Source organism: Pezoporus flaviventris, unplaced genomic scaffold, assembly GCF_033815535.1.
Source record: "Pezoporus flaviventris isolate CSIRO_AGI_PZ_B2104156 unplaced genomic scaffold, CSIRO_AGI_Pfla_v1 ptg000070l, whole genome shotgun sequence".
Lineage (NCBI taxonomy): Eukaryota > Metazoa > Chordata > Aves > Psittaciformes > Psittacidae > Pezoporus > Pezoporus flaviventris.
In genome coordinates, this window is record NW_026892618.1 from 5918651 (window position 1) to 5941403 (window position 22753).

The 22753-nt window shown below is 44.5% G+C and overlaps 1 protein-coding gene across 8 annotated transcripts in view; it reads left to right on the forward strand.

The window, feature by feature from the left end:
- Positions 1-22753, forward strand: part of SLC4A4 (solute carrier family 4 member 4) — a 205341-nt gene that overhangs the window by 120080 nt on the left and 62508 nt on the right. For 3 of the 8 annotated variants that reach the window (XM_061472197.1, XM_061472196.1, XM_061472198.1), the window contains exons 4-8: positions 2401-2536; positions 9300-9460; positions 12261-12440; positions 17402-17497; positions 22430-22506. In XM_061472197.1, the coding sequence (XP_061328181.1) occupies positions 2401-2536; positions 9300-9460; positions 12261-12440; positions 17402-17497; positions 22430-22506 (650 nt within the window). Of the gene's footprint in view, positions 1-2400; positions 2537-9299; positions 9461-12260; positions 12441-16842; positions 17265-17401; positions 17498-22429; positions 22507-22753 lie in introns of those variants that run through there. The other 5 variants (XM_061472201.1, XM_061472204.1, XM_061472199.1 and 2 more) reach the window with 4 other exon arrangements.

Sequence of the window (22753 nt, forward strand, 5' to 3'; positions counted from 1 at the left end):
AAGTATATAATCTTATAAGGTTGTAAGTAAATAAATAAGTGTATATATAAGAGAGGGTTAATGTCTAATTTTCTATGGCTGGATGTCTGTAAATTCAGTTTAACAATCTTTTTCTCTCCTGTTAGGAGCACATCAAAAGCAAGCTTTTTTTTTTTGTGGGAAGTGATGGGTTTTCTCAAAGGAAGGACTGATGGGAAGTAGCCAATGCGGAATGTTACTGGATGATGGGGGACGTGTGGCTTACACACTGTAGTGGCAGAGGCGCAGACCACTTGGTCGGTGTTGGAAAGCTGCTGTAGCACATGTTCTGAGACAGTCGTGGTTGAGGTAACCATGATGACGAAATGGTACCCTTGAAATTCTGATCTTGGGCAGGGAGTGGTGGGATATGCTCACCAGGGTGTACATGCAGACCAGCACTGGTATGTGGTCCCTCAGTGGCTTGCAGCTGTGCATACATGATGGTAGTGCTGGAAAACACAGACGGATACAACTAGCTGGCAGGTAGGGAGGCTGGACTGCTGTGCTCCGTCCTAAGGGGTAGTCAAAGCTTTCAGAGATTTTCTTAATGGGATCTGTGATGAAAGGCAATGCTGCTGAGGACTTTGTGACAGGGGAAAGGAGGAGCTTCTAAATGTTCCTGCTCCTGTTGAAGTGCAAGAAGGAAATTACTTTCAGCCCAATTAGCAGGACATGCAGTACTCTGAGGACCTGCTCATTGGTTGCCTTCTCTGGTGCTGGGTTATAATGTTAAAGAAGAGACACGTGGCTCCTCTATAAACATTTAAAGCCAAAAGACTGGTGGGTGCTCAGGTGCCCAGCAACTTGTACTCTGGATACCATCCCTGAAGGTGTTCAAGGCCAGGGTGGATGGGGCTTGGAGCAGCCTGGTCTAGTGGAAGGTGTTCCTGCTCATGGCAGAGGGTTGAAACTAGATGAGGTTTAAGGTCCCTTCCGACCCCAACCAGTCTGTGATCCTGGCCTGAGTGCCACAGTGGTTTTCAGATGTGTGGCTTTGTGTGCTGTTATCCCTTCAACCTGAGCTGCACAGCCAGCATGGGTCAAGTTCTTGGATGCCCAGGGAACTACAAGGGCATGACTGAAAATAGAGTAGAAATGTGGTTTATATTATGAAAGCATCACCACCGTAACTGATGAAGAACTGCATTTGCATCAACCTTTGCTGAATAATCTAAGAGGAAAGCTATGAAAGTTTCTTAAAAAAATCCAAAAGTAGAGGAAAAGACATGTTTCGTACTGGTCCCTTTCTTCACATTACAAATTGAGACTGTTTACCCTGGAAAAATCAATAGTGATTGGACACCTGGTGTCATTAATTATTTTGCAACAGACAGGCAGCTGATCTTTTGAAAAGAAAGGAGTTTTTCTCAGAACTGTTCAAAGTTCATAGTCTGCTGTTTAACTCTAATGCTAATAAACATTCAGCCTAAAGGATGTCTGTCTTAAAATTCCACATGGTCACACCTTCGCTTTAAGGTGATAGGATCAGAAAAAAACCTGTAGACCCCCAGAAGTCCTCCAGCAAGGTGACTCCTGGGGCATGAGCTCCAGTTGCCTTTGGGAGATGCTTTTAGGTCTTGGGATGTAGACAGGGATGTTTTGGGGGTTTAATTCAAATCAATGCATGTTATTCACCCCTGGAAGGGGTTTCTGCTAATTTTTCTTGAGCTAATAGTGCAAATGAACTTTGGTTGCATGGTTGTGTTGAACACGGTTTCTTTTACCTAAACAGGCAGTCTTTTCCCAATAGGAAGGGTTGTTTTCTTGCAGTGCATTGGTGCCTGACTAAATGCATTGGGTCGCATTCTTCATGTATAGATGAGAAAACCTTTCTGTTAAATATTCCCATGTTCTCCAGTGGTAGCTCTGGGGAGGTCACAGCCTGCCTTGCAGGCCAATGGGTGCCCAGATCCTTGTTGGCAGGGAGGAGGAAGCCAGCTATGGGATGCTGTCACAAGCAAGCCCCAAAAGAGCTTGGCTGAAACTGGTTTTACGTCGTATAAAAAAGAGGGTGAAGGATCTCAGATACTCAGAGTATGCAAGGTCCTTGGGCACGCACCATAGAGCATATTGGTTTTGAGCTTGATAGTGCTTTTTTTACAAGGGTTGCAGATTGCTGTAACATAGTTAAGGACTGTAGGAAGAGGCAAGTTTTCCTGAACTTTACTCCCAGCTGGAAGTTTTAAGAATTGAAGTGAGAGGCAAGGAAGGGGAAGAGGGGGAGGCAGACATACCCTCCGTCTGCAACGCCTAGGATGTCAAATGGAAAGGACAGCCTGGAGAAACAGCTGAATGGCTTTGGGGAGAAGGGGAAAGAAAGGAGCCGCACATCCCTGGTCATCTCTCAGGCCGTTAACCGCAGTATTTTCACCTCTGCAGTCTCCCCCGCTGCCGAACGCATCCGCTTCATCCTTGGAGAGGAAGATGACAGCCCGGCACCCCCACAGCTCTTCACGGAGCTGGATGAGCTTCTGGCCATCGATGGGCAAGAGATGGAGTGGAAGGAGACTGCAAGGTGGGTTGCTTTTCCTTAACTCCAAAAGGGAAGTGCACCTACATAGGACCGTGTGGGAAATTCCTTTCTTACATTCCATTGGAGCAATACCTGTGCTTGGGGAATCCACTGCAAGGAGCCTGCGTACCTTTCTTTGATGAAGGAGAGAATTCAGGGGGTTGTTTAAATATTCCTTTAACACAAAAAAAATAGACTGTCAGTGCTCAAAGAGAGGACATTTAGATTAAACATTAGAAAGAAGTTTTTCCCTGTGAGGGTGGTGAGGCCCTGGAACAGGCTGCCCAGAGAAGCTGTGGCTGCCCCATCCCTGGCAGTGTTCAAGGCCAGGCTGGACTGGGCTTGGAGCAACCTGGTCTAGTGGAGGGTGTCCCTGCCCATGGCAGAGTTGGAACTGCATGAGCTTTAAGATCCCTTCCAACTCAAACCAGTCTAGGATTTATTTGAATAGTTTGCTTCTGGAGAGCAAACAGACATATGGGCTTGTTTGTGCTTTGCAAAGAATGGCAGTGTCTTGGCCAGAGTTGGCGGAAATCTGTGCCTGAACAAAGCTTCTGCATGTGTGTCTAAGGTACTTCAGCAGATTCGCGGCTGACCCCACCACACACCACCAGTTGGGAAATTTTAACTATCTCTCTCCTAACAAGTTACCGATTAAATTCATTTTAAATAGGCAAAAACCTGTAAGTTTGTTTTTTTTTTAAGTAATTTATTCAGCATGTCTGTTAACGCTGGATTGGGCTACCTGCTTTGAGTTTCTTGGTTAGGTTTTCTGCCTGTTTGATGGTGCTCTTGATTTGGTCACAAAAATGCGGCAAAAACGAGGCATGCTGTTTTTTTTTTATCTGGCTGCCACAAGTCACATGTAGTTTGTTTCTAACTGTAGTATTTCACCCAGCCAGAGAGCAGCCCAGGCTCTACCTCCCCTCTTCCCAATCACCCTCACTTAACTCTTAACTGGGGACTTTTTCATTTCCTTTCTTGTGTCTGGGCTAAGCTCTTTCCCCACCTCCTAGTCTTAAGGGCACCTTAAGCACAAGAACTGTGCTCATCATTAGCCCATGTTGTTTGGTCACCTTAATCTTCTTTACCTGTGATGTAATGAACTGCCCCACCACCTACCTGTTTGCCCCCTTATCTTTATTTTTACTTCTCAGTCACTTTGAGAACCTATTTAAAGGCTTTTCACCTTTTTAACTTCTTGCTTGTTGGTCATCCTTTTCTGCCTTTATTGCTTTTCTTCCCTCTTGCTATTAGTTTGATACTTGCATTTTGTCATCCATACTGCCCAGCTCTGCTTTTATAGCAAATGATGCTTTCCTCTGTCCCTGTGTATTAAACCCCTATGGGAAGAGATTTTAATGACAAGTTGTTAAAGCTTTTCACAATTCAGACCTTAGTGTGGTATTTCTTAATGAGCAGTCTCTCCTTTACAGTAAGAATATTGGGAAGCTCTGTTTTCCATAAGTCCACAAATGTCAGCCATTGGGAGAAAGATGCCCTGTGTCTTGCATGTAAGGTCACAAAGCTCTGCTGTGTCTTGAGGGACATTGATCAAGAGCCCTCACTCTTGCATCCAAAGGACCTTACGGTGGGATATACTTGCACTCCTCCTACTGTCAGGTGGCTTTTGGTAAAAGGGGAGATTTCCTTCTTCTCTAGTGAATGATTTCTGTTTTTATGTGCTTCCATATATCTTTGGTGGAAGTGCTAGATGGACTTATGTATATAATTTTCTTGTTTTAAGGGTACATGTATGCAGTACATGATGTGAGCACCCTGCTGAGGTGCAATTCCTACACTCAGCCCAACCTCCTGGCTTGCATCCTGTTTGCTGATAGTGATCTTTCATGGTGTATGATTGCTCAGGATTTCTCAGTATCTTCCTGAAATGACTCAATCTTGCTGAACAGAGCCTTCTGTAAGCTACTGAGCAGCTCCTGCTGCTGGATGTACCAGGGAAGGGGAGCTCGCTGAAGTCCTTGAATCCAAGACTTGGGGGAGCGTGGAAGCTGTCAGGAAAGAGTGTTTGTATTAAAAGGGTTTAGCAAATGATGCTATCCATTGCAGAGCTGTTTGGGTCAGTAGAAAAATAACTGATACATGTCATGGAAAATTTCTAGCCAGAACCTTATAGGTACTGATTAAAAGGTGTTTCCAGAGGGGACCTTGAGTTGCAGATCCTTGCTCTTGATTTGTTGCTAGTCATGGTGCTTGATCCATCTGAGTTCAGCTGTCTGTGTTACAACTGCCATATAAACAGGCTAGAGTTGTCCATCTGCACATGGTGCCATTTCTGGTGGTAGATACGATCAGCCCATGGCCGGGGCTCAAGGGTGTTCTATTCCTTTGTGTGGTCCTGTTGCCTCTTAGCTCATCATGGTGTTGGGCCATGGTTCCCAATAAAGGGCTATCTTGGAGAAATATACTCAGTGTACGCTGGATTTCATAGCAAATCCCAGTCAACGCATCAGAAACAGAGCAGTAAAAGGGAAGGTTTATTGCTGTTAAAAGGTAACCTGAAGATTTAGGGTCGCTGAGTGCTCCTTGTTTGTTTTGTTGGTGCTCATAATCAATATATCTGGAGGGGATGGATAAGTTCTTGCACTAACGTGAATGTTTGCATCTCAGTGATAGTTACAGGCTACAGAGTGAAGCAGGAAAAGACCTGAAGCAGCTGGAGGCCACCAGTCTGATTTGAGGTTCAGTACAGTACACTTGGGGACCTAGATGTGCCTGCCATAATGTGGGGATGTCATTTTTGAAAGATCATGAGATAATAGAGAAGAGAAAGGAAAGGTCTGTGGGATGCTGGATCATCAGAGGGTGGGAGCACCTCTCCTGTGAAGACAGGCTGAGAGAGCTGAGCTTGTTCACCCTGGAGAAGAAAAGGCTTCAGGAACATGTTAGAGCAGCTTCCAGTGCCTAAAGGGGCTACAAGAAACCTGGAGAGGGGCTTTCGACCAGGGCCAGTAGGGACAGGACAAGGGGAAATGGCTTTAAACTGACGGGAGATTTAGATTGGATCTAAAGAAGGAATTCTCCCCTGTGAGGGTGGTGAGGAACTGGAACTTGCTCAGAGAAGCTGTGGCTGCCCTATCCCTGGCAGTGTTCAAGGCCAGGTTGGATGGGGCTTGAAGCAACCTGGTCTAGTGGAAGGTGTCCTTTAAGGGACTGAAATTTTGAGATTTAAGGTCCCTTCCAACACAAACCATTCTGTGATTCTATGATGCTGTTTTTTTTTCATATATAAGCTCTATCAGGCAGTGCATTTATATCCTTTGCCCTTTGATACATAATATTAACAAACCTTTTACACATTATAATAGTAACACATCTTTTAGGCAATACTTTCTGAAGATTTGCAAATAAAACTAAGTTGCCTTCTGCCTCTGGGTTAGCAGAGACACTAGCTGTCTTCCCAGAATGGACACCAATTGTACCATCGGCTCCTTGACGTGCATTTATTCTGATTATTCAGGGTGTTATTCTGGAGGAAACCAAGTGTATTTGTGGCAGATTCTTAGAATCATGGAATCATAGAATAGTTAGGGTTGGAAAGGACCTTAAGATCATCTAGTTCCAACCCCTCTGCCATGGGCAGGGACACCTCACACTAAACCATCACACCCAAGGCTTCATCCAACCTGGCCTTGTACACTGCCAGGGATGGAGCATTCACAACCTCCCTGGGCAACTTATTCCAGTGCCTCACCACCCTTACAGTAAAGAACTTCCTCCTTATATCCAATCTAAACTTTCCCTGTTTAAGTCTGAACCCGTTACCCCTTGTCCTATTACTACAGTCCCTAATGAAGAGTCCCTCTCCAGCATCCCTATAGGCCCCCTTCAGATACTGGAAGGCTGCTATGAGGTCTCCACGCAGCCTTCCCTTCTCCAGGCTGAACAGCCCCAACTTTCTCAGCCTGTCTTCATACAGGAGGTGCTCCAGTCCCCTGATCATCCTCATGGCCCTTCTTTGGACTTGTTCCAACAGTTCCATGTCCTTTTTATGTTGAGGACACCAGAACTGCACACAATACTCCAGGTGAGGTCTCACAAGAGCAGAGTAGAGGGGCAGGATCACCTCCTTTGACCTGCTGATCACACTCCTTTTGATGCAGCCCAGGATACGGTTGGCTTTCTGGGCTGTGAGCACACACTTAAGCCAACTCATGTTCATTTTCTCATCTACCAACACCCCCAAGTCCTTCTCTGCAGGGCTGCTCTGAATCTCTTCTCTGCCCAACCTGTAGCTGTGCCTGGGATGGCTCCGACCCAGGTGTTTCTCCCAAGCCTTGGTGATGCTGATCAGCACCTGAAGTCAGAAGTCCCCAGAGCCGTAAGAGCCTTGCTAGAGCCATCAGCATCATTTCCAGGCCCCAGAGGCATAGCAGAACATGTGTGTTTTGAGTCGTACCTTCCTGCTTCTCTCATGTGGTCACAGGAGTGTTTACCAGCTGTTGGAGTGAAGTACAGTTGGCAGGCAGGAGGAGCATGGAGATGTCAAGCACAGAGCAGGGTAAAGATGAGGAAGGTAGTTTGATTGTTTTCTCAAATAGCAGAGGAGATAATCTTTTGCCCTGACACGGTGCATTGCTGCTGGGATGCAGATAGCATTGCCTGCAACTCTTGGGAAACCAGACTGAGAGCTGTACAAGTCTATAGTCACACCCTCAGAAGAACCGCTGACTTGGCAAAGTTCCACTTGTGTAAGAGCTGTTCTGCAGGAGCAGGTTTAACAAAAATGATCCATGAAGACCGAGGCATTGTGTTAAACACAGGAAAGCCACACGGACAGCTTTGGTGAGCTGAGCACTCCCGTTGGTTTGCACAGGAGATGGGGCACACCAGGGCTGCAGAGGCGACTTAAGAACCTAAAGGTGCCTCGGGGTGTTTGGAAGGCTCCTTGCTGGAGAGGATTTTCCATGAGCATGGAGGATCTTGAATGCTCCCAGGGAAAAGAGGCAGCTTAGGGACTGCAGCTGTAGCCCAGCCAGGTTTGCAAGCTCACATGTGGTTTATTGTGTTTGTGTTGGGGATTATAGTGAGAAAAACAAACAGAAGGCAAATATTGATAGTTGTGATAGACTTTCACTGACAATACAAATGCTTGCTAATTTGCAGCCTTTATGCTGTTGTGGGGTGCCTGCATCTTGGTCACACGAAATATATAGGTCTTTGAAATGCTTGGCTTTGCAGCTGCCCAGGTCCCAGGACTGTCCTAGGAAATACCTCACTTTGGTGAACTACATAGAACCTTACACATCTGAGATTAAATTCAGTCTCTCAGATTGAGTTAAAAAACATCTTTAAAAAAAAAGTTCTCAAAAAGAGATTATTGCTGTTGAAAAGTGTAATTGATTAATCCTCAAGTAATAAATGTTTCAGGATTAAATACAGTGTCATTTGCTGTTAATAATATTCTTTGGAAGCAGTTGACAAGCTTCCTTGCCTTTACCTGTGTGCTTTTTGTCTTAATAATCTCCTTAATATTAGTCAGGGGAATTTTTATTTCCCACATACATTGACATAACATCTCAATACTGGCGTGAGCCAGGTGAAATTGTGGAATCACAGACTGGTTTGGGTTGGAAGGGACCTCAAAGCTCATCCAGTTCCAGCCCCTGCTAAGGGCAGGGTCCCCTTCCACTAGACCAGGTTGCTCCAAGCTCCATCCAGCCTGGCCTTGAACACTGCCAGGGGTGGGGCGGGCACAGCTTCTCTGGGCAACCTGTGCCAGTGTGACTGCTCCATCCTGGAGCTCACCCATGCAGACCCTGCAGGTCAAGGGCAGAGTCAAGGCTGGGGGTAGAGGTGGACTGCAGCCCCGAGGCAAGTGACACCTCCTGCTTGCCTGCTGTTAGGACATGCTTTTAGGGGTGTAAAGAGTATTTTACACAGAATAGGATTTAACCTTTGCTCTAATCTTCAACTAGAGATGAACTTTCTGGTTTGTTTTTTTTTTTCCATACCTACTTTGTTAAATCATTAAACAACAGCTAGGGAGCAGAGAGAAAGAACAAGCCCTTTCATTTTGTGTCCTTTCCTGTGGTGGTTCAGTTGTTCTGCTGAGAACATCTCCAGATTTGGCCAGGGTAGGCTCCTCTGCTGTAATGCTAAGATTTTCTTGTCTGGATTTGAATACACAAATATAAGTCACCTTGTCATTACTCTATTGTTACCTGGGATATCTAGTCTAGGTCATGCTTTGCTAAGAAAGGCTGGACCAGATGATCCTTAGAGGATTCTATGATGCTATGAGTTATTCCCAGAAATTGCCAGTATTCCCCCCTACCATTGTTTTTGTGGAGCTGTGCTGCTCAGCTCTTCTCTCTGGAGATTATCCAAGTGTGAGTGTAGTTACCTACCTTTCTCTCCCCTGGGGCTGGCAAAGCAGTGGCTGTGTCGTCATGGTGGGTTTGATGCAATGTCAGGTTAGGGACTGGGGAGGGAATGACCAGATCTCCACTGCATTGCTGAAGCTGCCTGTGAACCCTTGGCTGGAGCAGACATTAACTGAAGGGTAGTAGCTCAAGTCTTGATGAAAGCTACTAAAGATAATGTGTTTTACCTCCTGTTTGCCATTGTTTACAAGCTCAGCTGACACATACCAATCCATTAAGCCTTTGCAACTTGGTCATAGATGTGTGGGAAAACATGTGCGTTGAACTTGTCCACATACCACAATTATCATGCTTCTTTCAGAGATGTGTGTCTGCATGGAGCCAACAGCTCTAACACTCGTTGCTCTGCCCTCTTGTAGGTGGATCAAGTTTGAGGAGAAGGTAGAACAAGGTGGGGAGCGATGGAGCAAACCTCATGTGGCCACCTTGTCCCTGCACAGCTTGTTTGAGTTACGGACATGTATAGAGAAAGGCTCGATAATGCTGGATATGGAGGCTTCTTCTCTCCCGCAGGTGGTGGGTAAGTAAAGCTGCCTTGGCTCTTTTTCTCAGCTCTTCCCTACAAGTTTCTGTTAACCCTGATGATGATTTCACTGATGGTTTTAATAAAAAAGCACTGCTTTTTTAGTAAAAGAGGAAAAATAAATAATCCTCCAAGGAATAACAGGCACAACTAAAAATTACCTGGAGAAGGATAACAGATAAATGAAAAGAGTTATTTTCAATCCAGGAAGAAGAGTAAGTCAGTTTCAGTGCTAACCAATGCTTACTTTGAACTGCTTTTTGGTGATTCTATAGAATCATTTGGATCCTGAAGTAGGTACCCTAAGATCTCACTAGGTGTGTATGAAGGGAATAGCACACATTGACTGAATTTCATTCATTGACTGAATGTTCATTATCAGAAACCTATCATGTGGAAGGCCACTGCTCTCAGGACAGGGATATCTGGCAAGTGCAGGGCAACTGCAGTTTCAGCCACGTGGTCAGCCCATAGGCTGCTCTGGATGAGGTTCCAGGGTGGTGGTCCACTAGTGGCTCTGGGATGGGGTACTCTCTCCAGGGAAGGAGGATGACGAGCAGCTACAGTACCTGCTGCTGCTTCACCCTGCTGAATGGGATGGCAGCCTTTTTGTAGTCAAAAGAGCCATGTCCTGGGATGACATTTGGTGACATTGCTGAGAGCTGTTCCATGTTCCTGCTGATGTGCAAGAAGACATATGGAAATGTATTTTAAAAATGAGTTATCCAGTGGAGGTACATATGACCAAAACACTGAATTTGGAAACCATTGTGTGAAGAGTTGTAGAAAACAAAATGAAATAAACCACCCATAAAACTCAGTGCTTTGAATTATAATCTCAGGAAGCAGGCTCAAAAGTGTCTTAGCATGAAATTATCCGATATCAGGTGTTGTATTAGTTTGTAAGGCTTGGAATTACAAAAGCTGCCTCTGATGTTATCTGTGGGGCTTTGAGCTTAGTTCTGTAGGTGCTTCTGGTGGCATTGACCTTCCTTTATTTGTATGCCTGTATATCCACATGCATCGCTTTGCAAAGATTAGAAATAGAAGAAAACTCCACCCCCAAAAACTGCTCCTTCTGAAGCACATTCAGCTTTAGCATAAAGCTTCAGATGATGTCAATGGTCCAAAACTTTACCTCTCAAACATTAAATTCCTTTTTGAAGTCACTCCGAGGTGTCACCTTCGGTATCCTTCTTCAACACTCAAATCTAATTTCCAGGTGATCCCAGTGGCTGCTGTTGCTGTAACACTGTCCTGAGTGAGGTAGTTTTAGTGGGCCAGATCCTTAATCAGACAGATGGGGATCTTCAAGAAGCCTGCAGACTTGGTTTCCAGAATTATTTAGTCATCATCACTTGCTTGATGTCCTGTAGTGACATGCAGGAAAGAAAAACTCCAAGGGCTCTCTTTGTTGATTTGTGTTCTATCAGAAGCATGGAAGGGAAGAAATGCTTGCTGGATGGAGAGAGATAAACTGGGTGAAGAAAGACATATCCTTCTGAAGGAAGTATTCCAAAATCACTAATAAAAATAGCTTACAGAAAATTGTCACTTTACAGAAATAAACCTTTTGCCAAACATTTTATGTAATGATATCTACATGCATATAATCATCCTTCTCTGAGTCTGGGTGAAAGAATTAGGCTTTCTCCCACTGTGATCTGAAGAGGCATTAATTCTTGGGCAGCATGTAGAGGATGGCATCCTGACTCACTAAGGAGGCAAATGTGATGCATGCTCTGCCTCCCCTTCCCTGTAACTTTTATTATTAGCACAAATAACAGTTACCAGTAGACAAATCAGAGCTGCCACTTGCCCTTGGGGGACAGCAAGTCAACTGAAGTAATCAAGAGAACAACTTAATGTGAGATTTAGTGCACAATAGAGATTCTTAATAAATTTGGCTACCTTTTTTTTTGTTTCTCCATTGGGATAGATAGGGGAGCAGAAAGGAGAGAATTGATGGGAAGTGAATGGGTTTGCAGTGGCCTGGAAGCCTTTTTCTCTGGTGATTCAGTTCAAGGCAAAGCCACATAATGCATCCTGTGACAATTGGAGCAAGTTCTGCCTTTTGTAGTTGCCATCATTTTACTTCAGTTCTGAGAATGAGTGATTTAATTAGTTCCTCATGTCTAGGACTTGTTCCTGTCATTAGATTAGGTTTTACTGGGGGCCTGTGAGGTGAACTCAGCCTTGTTGAATCCAGTAGAAGTTTTACCATGTTATTTTTGGGAGCCTACTGAAACTTGCAATGTAGTTGTAGCTTCTTCACAAAAGAACACAGGGTCAGAGGAGATTCCCTTTTTTAACCACGAATCATCTTTTCCTGGGTACAGGTGATTTCAGATAGGTTCAGTGGTGTGTATGAAAAGAGGGGTGTCTCAGTGCAATAGGCCCATAGAATCGTAGAATCATAGGATGGTTTGGGTTATGTCGTGGAAGGGACCTTAAAGCTCATCTATTTCCAACCCCCTGCCACAGGCAGGGACAGCTTCCACTAGGCCAGGTTACCCAAGGTCCCATCTAGCCTGAGCTCAAACACTGCCAGGGATGGAGCATGTTGGTGGCTGATGGGTTGTGCTGGATGGAAATGTTCATGTTCCATTTCAAAAGAAATGTTTGGAAGAGATTCCCATTAAAAATAAAATGGCAAAACCTGGTGCTGGTTTTGAGATGGGAAGGAAAGTCCTCAATAAGATAGGATGGAAATGACCCCTCTCTCTCCTGCTGCACACCCTTGATGCGTCAAGTTCTGTGCTTTGTGATTAATTATCCTCTCCCTCATCTGCAACAGAAATGATCGTTGACAATCAGATCGAGACAGGGCTTTTGAAATCAGAACTGAAGGACAAAGTCACCTATACGCTGCTCAGGAAGCACCGGCACCAGACCAAGAAATCCAACCTGCGCTCTCTGGCTGACATCGGGAAGACCGTCTCCAGTGCAAGTAGGATGTTTTCCAACCCTGATAATGGTAATGCAGAGGCTACCTGGCTATGGCCTTCCCTTTCAAAGCAACCCACCAAACCTGCCTGCCAACAACTAACCACATTGCCTTGACAATGCTTTTCTAACGTAGTGAGACCCATGCTGACGACATCTCAGTGGTGGGCTCTGGAAGGCTGCTTTGGCTGTGGCACGTCGCTCTAACCCTATCTTCACTGGACTGAGAGGAAGAGGAGGGGATGTGGCAGGCAGGAGGCACAGGAAAAAACAGATGCTCTGTCAGCTGATACATAGGAGATGGTGTAGGAACAATGATAGGAAAAAGAGATTTACAAATAACTCCAACCATGCCTTGAACCTAAAAGGCCAATCATCTGAAATGTTTGGGTAGAGATGAAGCTCTCATGCACGCTCGATTTCTGTAACAGATTGTGTCAATGGCCCTCTTAATCAAAAATTAGGTGATAGTATCATCTAGCTTGCACTTTATTGCCATACAATTATTGTCCAGTGTGGGTAAAGCTGATTTCCATCTCGCTTCATTCATCCTAATATTATTTTGTGGTGTATGTTGTGAATATATGTCTCTTTTTCCCTAAAAACACCATAATAGGTAGTGTCATGTTTGTAGTGGTGCCTTGAAATATGTGTGTGTGTGTGCATGCAGACAGCTATAGAGGCCTTGGCAGTGGTTCTGGACTTAACCACTTATTGAAATTTGCAGCCTTCCTGCTTGTGGTAATCCAAAAAGAGGAGGTTTAAGCATACTGTCACATCTTAGAGGTCTGTCACCTACCTCCTGCTGGAGTCTGGGAATTTCTCTACAATTGCCATTTTAAAATAAATGAAGAAAAGAAATTAAAGTAAGCAAAGAAATTGCTTTCTTATTGCTACATATAAGGCCTCTTAGCTTCCTGTGTTCTGCTTCTAAAACTTGCCCTAACATTTCTCCCTAACCTATTATCATACTCTATCAATATTTCCTACTTTAATCATCCTTTGCTTTAGCTTCAGGTGTGTATGTGCATGTGAAGAATATTTATTGCTCTCGATGTCATGTATGAGTGCCTCAATAATACAGTGATTAAGTGAATAACACAAAGACTAAATAACATGAATCAAGGGAATGTCCTCAGTCATATCAGGACTGGGCACCCAGCAGGTAATTTGTGTTTGTTTTCAGTCAGGATTAAGAAACCATGTTCTTTCCAGCACATGCTTTGGGTCTTTCCATTGTGTCCCCCCTGTTTGCATGGGAGGCATCTGCTTTTTGTTAAAAGAAGGACATGGCTGTTGCAGGTAAAACACGTAAGCGTTATTTATGGTGGTGTCTGTAAGTATCAGTTACCACCTCCATGACTACTACTCATTCCAGACTTATGAAAAGATAAACAGGTTTCTTTGAGGAGAAGGATCCCATGCTGTAAGGGATGCAAAATATAAGATCGACGTGTCTTTAGCACACGTCACTCAGGTGCTTCAGTCACCTTGTATGCGGATGGAAGATGTTGAATTCTTCCTTTTGCAGTTAAAGTCAGTCCTTGAGGAGCCATCAAAACCTCAAGTGTTAAAGACAAATTAAAGCTTACATAAGGAGCGGGAAGGTAAATCTCTCTGTGTGTTATTTAACTATACATTGGATGATAAACCTTGATCTATGCTGTAGGGAGCTGGGCTTTCAGGGGTGGTTAAAGAGGAAATAATAAATAGCATGCTTATCCTGGGAAGGATAATGCTGACAAAGGGCATTTGTATAAGTTCTCACTCCAGCCCCTGCTATTTTCCATGGCTAAGGGCATCCTTTATTCAGATCTTAAATGATTTTGTTTTTCATTAATTCTTTTTTCTTGTTCAAAGGGGCTGTGCAGGTTCTGTCTCAGTTGGAGTGATTGTCTAGAAATTCTTTCCTGGCTCTACTTAGTCCAATGGCTGACCTTCAGCCACTCCTATCATAGAATCACAGGCTGGTTTGGGTTGGAAGGAACTGTAAAGCTCATCCAGTTGCAACCCTCTGCCACAGGCAGGGACACCTTCCACTAGACCAAGTTGCTCCAAGCCCCATCCAACCTGGCCTTGAGCACTGCCAGGGACGGGGCAGCCACAGCTTCTCTGGGCAACCTGTGCCAGGGCCAAACCATCCTCACAAGGAAGAACTTCTTCCTGATGTCTAATCTGAATCTACCCTCTGTCAGTTTAAAGCCATTCTCCCTTGTCCTATCACTACAGGCCCTTGTCCGAAGTTCCTCTCCAGGTTTCTTGTCAGCTCCTTTAGGCACTGGAAGCTGCTCTAAGGTCTCCCTGGAGCCTTCTCTTCTCCAGGCTGAACAAGCCCAGCTCTCTCAGTCTGTCTCCAGACCAGAGGTGCTCATGTTGCTTTGCGTCTGTCTCCCCACCTGGGATGTTTATGTTACCATAATATGTAATGCATTATGTTCTATGACAGTCTGAGTGCTTCCAGACTGAAGGAAGGGACTTGCATACAAAGGCAAAAACACTTCATGTATAGTTGTTGCTGTTATTTATTATTTACACTTAAGTGAAAAAGTACCTTTAGCATACATTTGATCAAGTTATCCCACACTCCCTGGAATTCAGTGAGTGCCTCTCGTGCTTGTAAAGGCACAATTTGTCCTTCAGACAGATAAAACTTTAACAAGGCCACAGCAGTGCAGCTGTCTCTCAGCATGGCTCATCACAGTAATGAATGCCATCAGCCCCAAGTACTCATTAATTTCCCTCGAGTTGCCTTCCAGGTAGGTGTTTCCTTTCAGTGTCTCCCTTTCATTTCAGCATCAGCATAACTTTCATCCACTATTCATCTGCCACCAGGTAAAAGGGAGAACTTCCCATCTCTAGTTCATCCACAAAATACATTGATGTATACTGCATGTTCTTTTAATGGACATGGTTATTGTGTGTTGATTAAGGGTTGTTAATCATAGAATCATTGAATGGTTTAGGTTGGAAAGGACCTTAAAGCTCATCCAGTTCCAAGCTGCTGCCACAGCCAGGGACACCTTCCACTAGACCAGGTTGCTCTGAGCTCCGTCCAACCTGGCCTTGAACGCTGCCAGGGATGGGGCAACCACAGCTTCTCTGGGCAACCTGTGCCACTGCCTCACCGCTCTCCAGGGGAGAACTTCCTCCTAATGTCTAATCTGAATCTCACCTCTGTCAGTTTAAAGCCATTCCCCCTTGTCCTGTCCCTGCAGGTCCTTATAAAAAGTCGCTCTCCAGGTTTCTTGTCAGCCCTCTAATGAAACATCTCTACTGAAGCTGAATCAAACCCTGCTATAGGTTATGTGTAAAAATATTATGCAACCTACTGGCTCTTACCGGGCAATCACAATTGATTTGGAACCTATGATTTTGATAGATATCTACTTCCTAAAACATCTGTTTGGGAGTCACTTTAGCATAATGTCATTAGCATGGTTTCTGCCCATAATTTTCCTGCATTGTTTGTTTTTTCAGATCAGTTAGGCTTAAATTCCAAATAATGACAGATTTCTTCAAAGGTATTTGTTAGATCTGATATAGCCCCTGAGCCGTGGTCCCCAAAGATACTGAGGTGCCTGTATTCACTGATTTCAGAGTGCTGAAATAACAAAGTCTTACAGGCTCTAACACTTCCTGTGCCTTTCTTACCTTCATGATAAGCTTGTATAAACTCCTGCTCTGGCATTATGTTTATTTTTGCATGGCCAAGGTGTGGTCTGAATGCCTTTTGTTCACCACTGCATCATAAAGATCAATACTTACTTGTGGGAGGATGTTTTCCCCAAAGTCCTTTTCCTCTTGGGAAAGAAACTGGGCAGAAGATAGTAGTTTCTTGTGTGACGTGGGATGGAGGAGGATAAATCAAAGCACTCCTTTGCTGCCCATTCAGCAGGAAGAAGATCATTATCAAAAATCCAAGCAGACAAAGTCTACCAAGTAATTACTCAAAGCTACCTTACAAAGACACCGCAGCTTCTTGTTTCTTTCACTGGTGGGAGGTTGAGCTGTATGAAGTGTTCAACAAGGCCATTATGATTTTGCATTTCAGTGGAACTCCTGCACGTTTTTTGATAGGTTTTTGGTGTGTCTTGTTTTGTGGACTGGCTTTCCAAGAGCTCTTTAGTCCTTTCCTGATGCAGGGTGCCTAGTTCGCCCTATGAACATGATTTATTTTCACTGTGCTGACAGAGTAGTTTGTAAACCATTGAGATAAATCAACTTCGTTTGTCTGCACCACCTTGGCTAGTGCACTGGGAGCAGGATAGCTCAGATGAAAACTTTTGTATAATGTTTTTATTTTACATTAGAGTTCAGCTTTTTGCTTTTTTTTGCTTTTTTTTTCATACAAACTGCATCCTCAGTCCCTTTAGAGAGTTTGGATGATGGTGTCAGCTGAATAATACCTGTTTAAATCAGAAATAAACTCTTGGAAAAAACCCACCAGTATATTCTGCTGTTTGATTATTTGAAGCCTTGCAGACTAAGGTATGTATTTCCAAGCCTGAACTGGCGTGCCTAGGTATGTTTGTGGTCAGGGTGCTACAAGTTGGCTCCTACAGGGATGTGACCTGATTGTTTTTTGCCCAAAAAGCTGTGTGTTTGACCACACTGCAGCTTGGGACTGCCCGTCACAACAGCATGGCAGCTGCCCTCTTCAGTTGCTTGAAATCTGCTTCTAAGATGCCTGAGTTTTAGACACCAGGGATGGAAAACAGGCTCCAGATCGGCCAACTGAACACTGGAAGGTGGAGCTACGGAGGAGATGTGCTCCAAATGAACAGGCTTACCACTTTGGTCACCAAACCATGCGGAAAGGTGCAGTTGCATGTAATTGCGGTGGTCCCAACACTCGGTATCCTACCTGCCTTGCTTCTGCAATTGCTTGAGCCTTTCTCTCTTGCCTTTTTTTCTGTTTTTTTTCCTTTAACTGTTCAACTTTGCTCTCTTCCTCCTCTTGGCTGCTGCTGCCTCCTGCTTGCACCACACAAGCACGCAGCCCGCTCGAGAGCTCCGTGCCCTGCCTCGCAACCCGCACGGCGGATGATGGAATCCGGGTGCAGCGCAGCCCCAGCGTGGGATGGCTCAGTAAGTCCTGGGTGAGGGTGAGGGCACGCGGGTGGGATGGGGGAGATGTGAGGAAGAGGAAGGGGTAACCCACACCAGCCGCCCTCCTAACGCTTGCTGCTGCATTAACAGTGTTCCATATAGGTTGGCTGCTGCTCTGTCTGTTATCCCCACTGTCCCCTCCCTCTGTTTTACTCTGGTTTGCCGTTATTCCTTCATCTGGGATGAAATGGGTAGGTCAGCCTCACTCCCCTTCAGATGGTGGTCTTCTTCCTGAGTCATGAAGGGGCATTTCATTCATCTATTGGACTATCCTTTGGGTCTTCAAAGTGCTTCAGGAATTTTGCCACCAGTGCAGTATTATAAATTCAATGAGCTTAAATGTTTTAATTTCCATATAAATGAAACACAAAACCATGTTCCCTGATCATAGAATCATATCTTAGAATGGTTTGTATTTGAAGGGACCTTAAAGCTCATCGAGGTCCAACCCCCTGCCATGGTCAGGGACACCTTTGCCTAGACCAGGTTGCTCTAAGACCCATTCCAACCTGGCCTTGAACACTGCCAGGGTTGGAGCTTAATAACATGGAGAGGTTTGGACTGTCTGCCTCGCTGCTTCTACCAGTACGTGACTAAGCTCAGCCAAGGAGAGCCTCACATCACCTTTGCCAGAGAGACAGTAATGTAAACTAGGAAAAAAAATGGGAAATTGTCCTTCATTAGCAAACTGCGTAAGGATGAGCATCGCGTGCTGAAGTCTGGATGAGCTCTCGGCAGCAGAAACTTTTTACTCCATTGATTTGTTCAGGGTTCTTGGAGTCTTCGTCTCCCATATTTCTTCTCAGTTCAGAGAGGCTGGTCACCCAAGGACTCCCCAAGTTTTTCAGGTTGTTTTTTCCCCTTCTGTCATATGTCAAATTGCTAGTTTTCCCCCAGAGTCTGAGACTGCCTTGGGTCACTGTAACCTCCAAATGGTTGAGTTTGTTGTAGACGGTTGCTCTAATGAGCAGGCTTGCTGTAAAAACATAACAAAAAAGGAGTACTGGGTATGTCCTTCCTGGCTTTTGGGTCTTCAGAGGTCCACAACCATTAGGAACCTGAGTCAGAAGGGATTTAGGCTGTACAGGTTAGGGCCATGGTGTTCACAAAGCCAGCGTTGCACATGTTGCATCTTGCATCTCTAGCAGCATTTTTCTGGCTTGGCAATCAAGATAAATTCAAGGATTTGGGGAACACATCTAAATGCAGGCTGGGCTGCTGTGAAGTTCCTTAGGTCAGCGAGGCTGGGAAAAGGTGAAGCTTGTGGTTTCCTGTCTGTATTCTAGAGATCATCAGAGTCAGTGCTGCGTGGGACTAGTCTGAACTTGAGGACCTTGCACATCTTCTTAAAAAGATGATATGCACAGCACCAAACTTCAGGAGAGAACAGTCATTTTATGTGCTCAAGAGGTTTTGGCTGTCAGCACTAAGTATAGAATTTCTTGCAAGGAGATGGAGATACAAATCTTTTCAGCTTTTGAGAGCCCTATTTAAATTGGGATTATGAGATGCTTTCTACCTCCAGAGAACAAGGAGTACTTTGTAAAGTTCTGGTGCTCAGATCTCTTCATGCAAGGCCAGTCTGACGATGGAAGAAGGGAGTGAGCAAGGTCTGTGCATTGTGCCAAGAAGCTGGAGCTATGGCCAGCAGGCTCACAGCTCTGTGTGGGGATAGCTCTCAGCTGAGTGTATGTGCAGGCATGCTTTCTTCTCAGGCTCAGGTCCTCTTCCTTGCTAGGAGCTCTGTCACTGACTGAAATAGAGAAAATATCAGAGCAGCACTGAATTTCCAGTTGGGGGTTTTTGGGATATCCCCCATCCAAAACTCTCTGTGACAAAAATGTGTTTCTTAAGAGCCTTCTCCCCAGAGGTTCGTGCTTCTTGTCATGCAGGGTTTTGCCTGATGACCCTCACTTGAGGCTCTGTGCATTGTCCTTGTTCAGCCTGGTAGTGGTACTGCTGCTGTGATGGTTTTAGAATACCGTCAAGGTTGTGTTTGTAGGGAAGTGTGGTGCTTATGAAATCAAAGGCAAAAACTGGAAAAGACAGACAAGTTTTGGCACATGGGTCTGTCCAGGTCTGGAATAAATGTGAGGTGCCTCAAGAAGAGCTGCTGTGAGTTTGATGGGGTTGTGTTGATCACAATGCAGGTAGGAGGCTGCTAGCAAGATGTGGTGGTCATTAGCTGCTTCCTCTAGGAAGGAGGGTAATTATATCCTAGAAACATCCAGCCTTGGACATCTAATAAACAAAGCAAATAAATGTTGTAATCTGGAAAAAATATCAGCTCTGAAAGCTGTGAGTCCTGATTTTAGTCTGTTTATTCCAGAACCGGACCTAGAAATTTGGCAAACCACCAAAGCAGTCTGAAGAAAATGAAGGGATACCTTCAGCAGGTGCCTTTCTCTACAGCTAGATAATGTAGATCTTCTGAATAAAATGCATTGAAATGGCATTAAACGACTATAAAATAGAATCATTAGTATTTTCTGCCCTTGCTTGAAGCTTTATGGAAGCCACACTTAGTTCCTTCTTGGTCATTTGCTATGCCAAGAGTCAGAGTTCCTGTGGTAAGGCTTGAACAAGTGGAAATCCATCTCTGCCATTCTGTCTCTCCAGCCCATGAGCTGGCCTGGGTGGGATACCAAAGGTCGGACACCCAGCTTTGAGAGCAGCCCTCCAGTATTCGCAGGCCAATGGACCTGTCCAGATCGGTGTAACTCCAGCAGAGATGTTTAATTTCTCACACTCAGTAGCCCACAGGTGATAGAAACTGACAGGAACTTTGCTTTGCCTGACCAAGCTGCATGACACCAATTATTCAAGTGCTTCTCTGATTCTTTATTTGGTATTATTGGCTCAGATTTGCAAAGCAGCCCTGTGCATCTCTGCATCGAGTTTCAATCTTTCCTTTTCATTTATGGGTACATGATAAACTTGTCAAAGATTTCCCAGAATTAGCAGTGCAACCTTTAAAAGCCAGGTAAATAGAGCATACAAGACAAAGGAGCCCCGGGTTTCAATAATGGGCTTCAGGATTACGATAACCTGGGTTGATTTTGGGTGGTTTCGTTTTTTGGTTTTTTTTTTGGTCCAGCTTTGCCTTTTACCAAATAGAAATACTTACTAAAAAATAGAAATACTTATTAAATACTCATGTCAAGGAGGGTGTTATGAACAAAGTAATGTCTTCACCACGTAGCAGATACCACGTATGTGAGCAAGTTTGATTACTTCTTTCTTGTTTTGTTGGTGTGTTTTATCTCCTACCTACAGATTCCTATCAAGCATTCAATCAGAATTTGTAGGCATTTCTAAGTCTGGCTTGCTAATAATTAATTAGGAGGATGGTTACTAATATATGTAGCCTTAACCAGTTTTCCAAGTGACATTCCTCACTCTATGAGTAAACATATTGGTCAAAACTTTGTAGAGATAGGTAGAGATTGCTGGCTTGTATTAACAGCAAGAGGAAAAGCTGGGGATGCCCTTTTTGGAATATCTAATTTATTTAATTGTGCTTGGCTTCTGCTGTGTTGTGGTTGCTGGATGTGGCAGTAACACGCAGCAGGTATACTGTGATTCCAAGTAGCACATAAGAAAGAATGCTTTAAGTCTGTCTCTACAAATGCTGAGTATACTGTAAAGAAAACTCAACTCCGAGAGTCCAGATCTTTTTCTTCCCACTCCTTGTTTTGGATCTTCATTTCAATGTGATATCAAAGCTGAAGTTTAATCAATATTATCTCAAAACATAGCCAAAGTTGGGAAACACCTCAAGGTCATTTCTTCTTGAGTACTTTCTGTCTTCCCAGGTTATGCTCATGGTCAGAATCTCTGTGAGAACAGCTCCTGTTGCTGTGCTTCTGGTTCCTGTGAGCTTGAGTGGGAAAGGGGAAAATTGCAGAGTAATTAAAAAAGTGCATAGTGACCGCTGTGGTTTATGGTTCTGTATCCATCCCTGAAGCATCATTATCAGCATCATTATCATGAAATTATTTTCATTCTTGTACAGTTATGGCCATTTTGGGGTTTCTCCAGTTTTGACTGTGGGATTGTAAAACTGAATTCTGAAATCACAGGGCACTTTTCCCAGTTCTTTAGAACTGTTCCCATGTGTTCTGCAGTATCTGAGAGCACAAGAATGAGTAGGACAAGTTAGTCCATAAGGGAGTAAGCAGCTCCTTACTAGCTGTTCTGCAGTGCTTGAATGCCAGTGTGTCAGGTTTACAGATGAGCAGTTGGTCTTTGAAGAAGGAATGTTGCTGAGCTACTTCAGCTCCTTGTCTCTGGGGTGTGTTCATCTCTCTGGGTTATTTGGCATCAGGAGGTAGTGACTTTTGGCCTGTCAGTGTGGTTCATATGTTGTTTTAACCAGTAAGGTCCATGAGCTTACTTGAAGAGAGGTAGATTTTTGGTGTGACCTGTTCTGAAGGACCAAGAGCTGCCAAGACACCCTCACTATTGGGTCTGGAATGATAAGGAACGGAGAGCAGATGCCATCTACATAGGAGAGCTGAGGTGATGGATTTGTAGGTCAGAGTACCATAAGAATGCCAGCCTGGTGGAGAGGCATCTTTGTGAGTGAGTCGTGGATGACCTAGCAGCATCAGTGTCAGCAGCTGGTTGCTGCTTTGCTGCTTCTTCCACAGGCAGGAATTACTTGAAAATCCTTAGACTCTTTTGCTGTTCCAAAGAGTCATGGGAACGTGTGAGTCAAAAATCACAATGGGTTAGCATCTTGATCTCCCATGTGCCACGTAAAGTCACAGAAAGCAGCCTCTCAGGGTCTTAAATTTCCCAAATCAACCTCCATGGTGCAAGGAAAGGTGTTGCTGTAGCCTGAGCCTCTGTGTTCTCCTGGCCGGATTGAAATAGGTGCTTTAATTGCTGTTGACATTGTTCTTACAGGCAGCCCAGCCATGGCTCACAGAAACCTGACTTCCACCAGTCTGAATGACATCTCTGACAAGCCTGAGAAGGATCAGGTAAGCTTCAGATGCAGCCTTCACATAGTGATGTGTATTGGTTAGGAGCTGAATGTGGGGGAAAGAGACTCTGTACCATGAACCTGAAGCAGAAGAGGGTGAGCAAGGTGAGTTGAGTATTTCCAAGTCCTGTGACTGGATCTTCCAGTTTTTAAGCACCAGCCCTTGAAAACAGCAAGTTAAACTCTTGCAAGGCCTGAAGTAAGTGACTTACATGGCATCTTGCTGATACCCATGAGAAAGGAGG